Raw genomic sequence first — 8,650 nt, 5'->3', positions numbered from 1 at the left:
AACATGAAATTAGAAACACAAAGTTCAACTCTGATCATTTGTAAAATGTGTAATGGGAAGGAACAGATTCGACTCTAATGCGCATTGTTCTACACTGATGTCATTTGATGGGATTTAGAGAGACAAAAAAGTATACAAGTACAGACTACATGCATAGAAACACAAAAGAAATGGTAAGAAACGTTTTTTTAAAGTAAAGAAACACATCTTCTAAAACAGGTAATGTGTCAATTTTATAATTAAGAAGGATCAAGCCATTAAGTTAGAAAATAACAAACATTTTTATAAATACGAGGTCAGATTGTTTCGTCTTGTAACTCAGTATGAACCTGTCAGTATCAGGTGCGCATATATTTAAGGCGCACCATGTTCGGATAGATCTGTGAAAGTGTCGACCACCACTTGTACCTGCGCTGTATCCTTCCCCACAATCCTCCACTTCCTCGTCTGTAAGAATGTGATCAGACTTTAAAACGGAGGTCTCCAGGCAGCTTTTGTATATTTAACTGCCTGCATTACCTTAAACGTCACGCCCTATATCCTGTGTCACGGCATGTTGGTGACACAGGAAAGTAGTTCCGGCTGGTGGGGGGCAATAAAAAGCGGTGGCTGCGGCAGAACCGGCGGAGCTTTAGTCCCTGCGAAATTCACTCAGTAGGTGAGTACCACAGTGTTTGTGTGTGTGTGTATTTGTCTTCAGAGACTCATAATAATCTAACAATACACTTACTTCATATAATAATAATTATTTTTGTTTATATAATTAAACCGAAGAAACTTTTACTTCTTAATCAAATTATGAACATGTACTTAATATTACTAATATTACATTTGTTGCATGGGGATTTACTCTATAGGAATTAGCTTCCACTGCCCTTATGATGACTTTTTGAATAATAAATTATTCATAACTACATACATGGGTCTTTAACTGAGTGTAAGTTGTCATGTATGTTTTATATATCATTCAATACAAATTCAAACTTTATTTATGCCACTGGGGCTAATTCATTTGGAACAGTTTATACAGAAAAATATACAGCTATATCGGCTGCTATAATGAACCTCATTTAACTGTCTCAGGTCTGCTCATTGTGTTGTATTTAACTGCACTTTGTATCTATAATTGTATCTATGTATATTTAACTTATGTAATTTAATAACGACGGATTAGATTGTGTTTGTATTTTCTGGTGATGTTCTTGCAGTCAGTAAAACTCTCAGCTGACCATGTTCTTTTTCAATGAGCATGCTACAGGCAGTTGTTCTTTGTGTGTGTGTGTGTGTGTGTGTAGCAGCGTTAGTCTCAGTCCGGAGTCACCTCTTCTTCGGCTGCACATACACTACACTCCTGCTGGAATGTGGGAGAGTGCAGTCAGGCAGGCACATACTGTTGTTGTTGCTTTGTGCAGAGGCTCTCTCCGCTCGGCCCGCACAGCCACTACTCACTGGTACACTTTAGATTTATCCATACAGATGTCACACCTTATTATGAGTGTTTACTTTTCCATTCAAATGCTTATTCTATCCTCTGTCATGCTCTCTGATTTAGTTCCAACGGAATGTTTTGGACCATTTCTTGCTTATATGTAGCTTCTATCACAACCTCTGGGTTTGAGTGAAGCTCTTGTGTCAACACTAGTAATGTAATGACTTGAACTGTTTTATGAACACTATGTGACCTATGAAAAAATCTTTTATTCAACTTGGAGGAAATGTCACAGGTATTTTGGGAGCTCATCAGTCTCGCTCTTGTTTCCCTCTGCGTCTCCTCAGGTCTTTTCCTGCAGATACAGAACCAGTCATGTTGAAGTCAAAGGATACAGGATCTTCCATCATCCACACCCAGCAGCTGCATGCTGCCATGGCGGATACCTTCATAGAGCACATGTGTCTGCTCGACATCGACTCTGAACCTGCCGTGTCTCGCAACACTGGCATCATCTGCACAATCGGTCAGATATCGATTTATTCCTCAGGGCACATCTTAAGCAATGATTAAAGCATATATATTTATGTTTAAAATATTCACACCACCCATCGATTTTCACACTGATCCATGTGTCTCGATGTAGGACCTGCCACCCGATCTGTGGAAATGTCCAAGGAAATGATCAAATCTGGGATGAACATCGCAAGAATGAACTTCTCCCACGGCACACATGAGGTGAGTCTCTGCTCTGAAACATCTTAACCCCCATTAGTGAACACCAGGTGATCAACCCCCAAATGTCAAAGAAATGCCAAAGCCATGACATCACGTCTAACGTGCCCAAGAGTATGAATGCAGACGGAGTCTTTGGCCTCTTCGAGAGCTTCAGCGTGACTTTGCCCTTTACAGCTGCGTGACATTACTGCAGTGATTTGCGAACTGTAATATGATCCGAGGGCTTGTATTAGCCCCTTCGGTGCTGGCTCAGAGTTGTAGCTCGATCCGGTGAGCCAACTGTATCTCAGCCAATCCTACACGACTTACCCCTAACCATTAAAAGTCAAGCCTCTTCACCTTTTTACTGTCACCTGAGCAGATGAGGCACCGTCTCTCTTTCCTTGGCTGTAGCACCAACACTCACGTTGAACTTTAAAGGTTAAGTGTGTTGATTTGTTTGTGGCTGTGCAGCAGCAGGAGAGCTCAGAATTGCTGAATCATTTTTTATTTTTTTTTGCATTAAGTTGTGGTTTGAGCTCTGGATAAACTTCTCCAGAATATCACAAGAACGTTGGCATATGTTCGTTATGGAAATTTGACCTCTGTCTCATTGGTGTGTCAGTTGTCAGTGCAGCTATAAATAGGTCATTTCTGAGTGCAAGGCGTGCAGCGACAGTACAAGCAGGAGGCATGACAAGGGGCCACAGTCAGACATTTATTACTAACTGAACACAGTGTTCATATTAGACAATGTTAATCTGTATTGTTACATGTCATTACTAGATCCATCCATGACAGAGTTTTAGGGCCATGTGGAAAAATAGAAATGGGAGATTTCGAGAATAATAGCATTATAACAGAGAAACCATTTAAGGAAATATCCAGAAATAAGGAGAACCTGTGTTTGTCGGAGTTCCACTTCCTCTGGATCCAGTCTCACTGTTTCTAGAGAGACTATGAAACCTGTTAGAATATTACGCAGATGTAACCAACAGTAACCTCACAGTCGACCGCTACAAAAAAACATCCCCTCCTCCACTAAAGATACTTCTTCCGAGTCCATGTGGCTCTTTCTTAAGAATTGATCTCTTCAAAGTCCTGATACTTTGGAAATTACCAGAGTTAGATTTAATTTATTGTGACCTTGTGTTGTTAAGGTTAAAGCTCAAATATTTTGGAAAGTATTTGAAATGTTTTAGTTTGTGTGCAGTTATTTTTGCACAATGTAACATCACAATGTCACGTTCTAAAAATGTGTTGCAGTTGTCACTCAAGGCTGACTACATACAGTTATGTGACTCGCCTGCATGACATGTCCACCTGCTGTTGTACAAACTTAATGTACTAAATAATTTGACACCTAAATGAAAACATCATAGCATCTTTGTAATAATTAAGCATTACAAATCAATAATGTTTTTTCATTGTTTTTCAATGTCTCCCCACATCGTGCAGTACCACGCTGAGACCATCAAGAATGTCCGCGATGCAGCCGAGAGCTTCGTTGCAGGATCTGTTGATTACAGACCACTGGCCGTTGCTCTGGACACCAAGGGCCCAGAAATCAGGACCGGACTTATCAAGGGAGTGAGTCTCAAAACTCAGAGATTGATTTATCGCGCAAATAAACATATATACAAGGTTTTTCCTGCAGAGAACTGACAAAGTGTCCCCTCGGCTTGTTTAGAGTGGCACCGCTGAGGTCGAGCTGGTGAAGGGTCAGACCATCAAGCTCACCCTCGACGACCAGTACATGGACAACTGTGATGAGAAAGTTCTGTGGCTCGACTACAAGAACATCACCAAGGTTGTGCAGACTGGATTCCACATCTACATTGACGATGGTCTGATTTCCCTGATGGTCAAAGAAGTCGGTAAGCATACAAATAGACACCTGACAGCCACTATGGAAGTTCTTTCAGCTTAACTGTGGAAATTAAGTTTCTTTATGTTGTGTGTGTCCCAAGGCAAGGACTACCTCATGTGTGAGATTGAGAATGGCGGTATTCTGGGCAGCAAGAAGGGCGTCAACCTGCCCGGAGCTGCTGTCGATCTCCCCGCTGTCTCTGAGAAGGACATTCAGGATCTGCAGTTCGGTGTGGAGCAGGGTGTGGACATGGTCTTCGCCTCCTTCATCCGTAAGGCTGCTGACGTTCATGCTGTCAGGAAAGTGCTGGGCGAGAAGGGCAAGGACATCAAGATCATCAGCAAGCTGGAGAACCACGAGGGCGTGCGCAGGTGAGTCACAGTCAAAACTGACCACATCTGCAGCTTTAAGACACAGTAAGTGTTTATGAGCTAATTTGTCCTTTTTGTTCGATAGATTTGATGAGATCTTGGAGGCCAGCGATGGCATCATGGTTGCCCGCGGAGACTTGGGAATTGAAATCCCCACAGAGAAGGTCTTCATCGCCCAGAAGATGATGACTGGCAAGTGCAACAGGATCGGCAAGCCAATCGTCTGTGCAACACAGGTCCGTGACACTGAACCATCCCGGAGGCAGTCTTTTAAACGAATCTACCAAAGTGTGCATACTGACATACATGACATAATGTTTTCTCTAACAGATGCTGGAGAGCATGACCAAGAAGCCACGCCCCACTCGTGCTGAGGCCAGTGATGTCGCCAATGCCGTCCTGGATGGCAATGACTGCATCATGCTTAGCGGTGAGACCGCCAAGGGAGACTACCCCCTGGAGGCCGTGCTTACACAGCACAAGGTAAGAGCACATGTTTTGATTTGTTTCCCTCAGTACAATGGCATGTTTATTGTATGTGTAGATGTCAACAATATTCAAGTGTTTGGGATGTTATATACAGTTTGATGAGAAAATTTAATGTGAATGATACACATGCACCAGCTTTATTCACTAAAATCTATCAGTGACAGGGAGCCTTTATTTCCAGAGTAAAAGCACCCAAACCTAACACTGTATCACATAGTACATTTATTTGCTCTTGGAAATCTCGACCATCTGAGTCTAGAGAGATGTCTGTCAAACAGCAACTTTCTGAATCTTGGAGCTCATTTGGCAATACTACTAAAGTACTGTCAGGGGCAACAGCAATATTTGGGGCCTCCAGTTACAGCAGACATGTGGACCAAGAATCCATCTTCCATTGGCCAAGCACTGCTAAGTCTGAGTCTCCATACAAAACATAAACAACAAAAACATTTGTCGATGTTTTAGGTCAGGATGAGATTTGGCTAATCTATACCAACCAACACATTTCAGTCAGTGTGTTTTGCCTCTTTTGCTGTCCACACTCTGACTGCAGGCAAGCCTGCTCAAACACCAATGGTCAAACCATAAACCGGAAGACCTCCAGCCACAAAATCTTCTCCCACGCCTACAGATTGTGCATAGTCACATATAGAATCTGTTTCATAGAGATTACAACATTTTAATGACAAACGTTACAGGGGTCTCACATGCAAATACTCTGTTTTGTGAAAAATAAGCTGCCTGTTGCTTCGGAAACAAGATTTCACTCTTATATTCATTATATGCGTATCATAAAAATGCATCCTTCAGTGATCATAAATATCATCACTAGTAAACAAGTGACCAAGATGAAATCAACTTTAAACTGTGAGATTTTGAATGACAGGAAAGTTCTTTGAGACATGAGTTGCATGTTTTCCACACTTTGAACACATCAGCTTGGGTTTCACTAACAACTTGTTGGTGCTGTTGTTGTTGTTGTTGTATTTTATTTTGGCTTTGTGTATCTCTGCTGCACCCCTCCCTCCATCTGCTACCAAACACCCACTAAAGTCTTGCCTTGTGCGTTAACCGTGTTATCATGTCGCTCAGTTAGCATGTGTCTGAGGACCCGCAGTGCACGCCAACAGTCCCGGGACCTCATGGCCGCTGCTGATATTTAGCTTCATGTCTCATTGTGCTATCAGGTATGACGACCTCTGCACTAAACATAACAGCCCTTTGTTTTGTCCTTTTTAAAATACAAACTAACTCCTGCAGTTACAACTTTCTGTGCGACTGCAGCCCGACTCTTCTGTAATCGTCTTTTTCGACCTGTTCAGATTGCCCGTGAGGCCGAGGCCGCCATGTTCCACAGACAGATGTTCGAGGAGCTGCGTCGCACCTCTCATCTGACCCGTGACCCCACAGAGTCCGTCGCCATCGGCGCTGTTGAGGCTTCGTTCAAGTGCTGCGCCAGTGCCATCATTGTGCTCACCAAGTCTGGCAGGTGAGAAGTGCACCTCCAGTAAATCTCTATATAGCTGTGAGTCATGATATCCTCCACGTCGCCCACTAAGAGCGAAGAAACTGGTCCTTTTATCCCTCTGACTCTGCTCTCTCAGTAACACAAGCCCACAGCTCGTATGAGAAGTGTTTCAGCCTTTACCGTACAACCTTTGGTCCACTGTGACCTTTTGAGATGTGAACCCTGACATTTAACAAGTTAATTTTAACTCCCTGTTAATTCCTTTCCATGTGGGAGCTCATCCTCACAACACATGGTGCAGAAGACATACCCCTGTCAGCTGAGTGGCTTGTGTAAAGACAATGTCACAATCAAAGCAGTTAGAGGGAATGTTGCTGTATTAACAGTCAATCAAGAGACTGCTCGGATGTGAAAGGCGTCTATCGACCCTGTGGAGTTCTTTAACATCTTTCTGCTCATTCTCACCACTTCAATAAGCCATTTTCCTACACGAACTCTGGAAAATGTCCAAACATATGGGTCAGGACATTTTGCATTTCACTTATGAAGAACGTAGCAGTAGATTTCCTGGGTTAGATGTGCTCACAATGACAGGAGAATGTCCAGAACATTCAGGCGAGGGGTGGTGCCGGGTACAACATACAGGAAGCAGGACGTGACTTGTGAATTCTGCTGCAGATCAATTCTACAACACATACGTGTCCCTGTTGGTTTTTATCACAAAGGTTCTCAAATCTTTCCAAGTTTACATTTGCATTGGTTTCTTCTACATGGCACCTATTTTTCACATGGGCACACTTAAATGTTTTATTTGCAATTTTGTTTTCACTTACAGCCCCACTTGGTAAATTCAAGAGTTCAGTGCAGATCTGAAAGCAGCAATAATGTTTTTTGCAGCAGCAGGCAGCTCAAAAACCCCATTATGCACTACCTGCAAGGCTACAGCTAACAGACTAGCTATTGAATGTAGATCTCATAGGACAGTGATCATTCAACAGTTGGATACAAACACGACTGTAAATGAATAATAATGTTCCTCTGTAAATGCAAGAGTAAGTACCTGTGCAGTTTGTTTCCATTGGCTTTCATCCAGACCAGTGTCGGAGTTTACAATTTTTTAATTCTACATCGCTGGTATGACTTGTTCCTGGTTCCTGCAGGTCCGCTCACATGCTGTCAAGGTACAGGCCCCGTGCCCCCATCATCGCCGTGACCCGCTCCGGCCAGACGGCCCGCCAGGCTCACCTGTACCGCGGCATCTACCCTGTGCTCTACACCAAGCCCGCCAACGACGTCTGGGCTGAGGACGTTGACCTGCGTGTGAACTTTGCCCTGGAAGTTGGTGAGTTGGTTTCGTTGATTCAACCGTATAATTTCTATTTGTCGAAGGAGAGGAGTTTGTTAATCTTCGTCTTTTTTCTCCATCTCAAGGCAAACACCGCAAATTCTTCAAGTCTGGTGATGTGGCCATTGTCGTGACTGGCTGGCGCCCAGGCTCCGGTTACACCAACACCATGAGAGTTGTGCTGGTGCCTTAAGCTTCACCCAAGGACCTAAGTAACCGCTCCCCCTCCCCTCTCCTGTAAATGGTCATCCACCCCCATGTTGGATTTTTCTTTTGTGTCGGTCGCCGTGACCGGTAGAAAGTTAAAACCAGGGCCGCTCCTTCGATGGTGTCATTCACAGATTGTAACTCCATGATTCCTGTCACATGTGTAGTCCAGTGTCTCAATCCTGCTGCTGAGTCTGAACTTGATTTGTTGTGTTTCACCACTTCTATCCCAGAGAGGCTTTCAAGTCATGATTATATTCTTAGGTAAAATATGCAACTTTTCAACCACCTCACTAAAAAAAATCTATACAAAATAAAGACAATCAGAATAATATGATAACACAGCCTTCAAGCAGGTTAAACCGGTAAAACGGTTATAACAGGACAGGGAACATCAGGTCTGTCCACTATTTATCCTATGTATGAATAGTATGTGTCTGTTTTGAACTTACTTGGAAGTATAAAATAAAGATTTTAATCAAACCTTTCAGTAGTGCTGAGTTGAATATCCACCTTTATACACTAATCCAGCATCAACACAGCAAATCATTTTCTTTTTTATTGACATGAGAAATATATGACAAATTATAATCCTGCCTATTTTAAATGTTAGTACAAAACAACACCATGAAGTTCTCAATGTATTATCCGGCTTAAAGTGTGAAGGTTCACCAGGGTTTCATCAGAGCCTCCTCGATGCCTGCTCACTTTACTCTGGTAATGAAATGAACAGTTTGGACGAGCATCATTGACC

At 42.8% G+C, this 8,650-nt stretch overlaps 1 protein-coding gene across 2 annotated transcripts; it reads left to right on the top strand.

The window, feature by feature from the left end:
- The first annotated feature begins 524 nt into the window (after positions 1–524).
- On the top strand, positions 525–8,379 carry LOC133955462 (pyruvate kinase PKM-like). Of its 2 annotated transcripts, none has more exons than XM_062390312.1 (11): positions 525–658; positions 1,777–1,955; positions 2,076–2,167; positions 3,605–3,736; positions 3,837–4,023; positions 4,117–4,387; positions 4,473–4,623; positions 4,718–4,870; positions 6,199–6,365; positions 7,505–7,686; positions 7,776–8,379. In XM_062390312.1, exons 2-11 carry the CDS (start codon positions 1,805–1,807, stop codon positions 7,880–7,882), a joined length of 1,593 nt encoding a protein of 530 aa, XP_062246296.1. In that variant the 5' UTR covers positions 525–658; positions 1,777–1,804; the 3' UTR covers positions 7,883–8,379. The 2 variants fall into 2 exon arrangements, with proteins under 2 accessions (XP_062246296.1, XP_062246295.1); XM_062390311.1 differs by having other exon boundaries at positions 539–654.
- Positions 8,380–8,650: the final 271 nt, after the last annotated feature.

This window comes from Platichthys flesus, chromosome 6, assembly GCF_949316205.1.
Source record: "Platichthys flesus chromosome 6, fPlaFle2.1, whole genome shotgun sequence".
NCBI lineage: Eukaryota > Metazoa > Chordata > Actinopteri > Pleuronectiformes > Pleuronectidae > Platichthys > Platichthys flesus.
The sequence above is the reverse complement of the archived record's forward strand: the minus strand, read 5'-3'. Positions and strand labels throughout refer to the sequence as shown.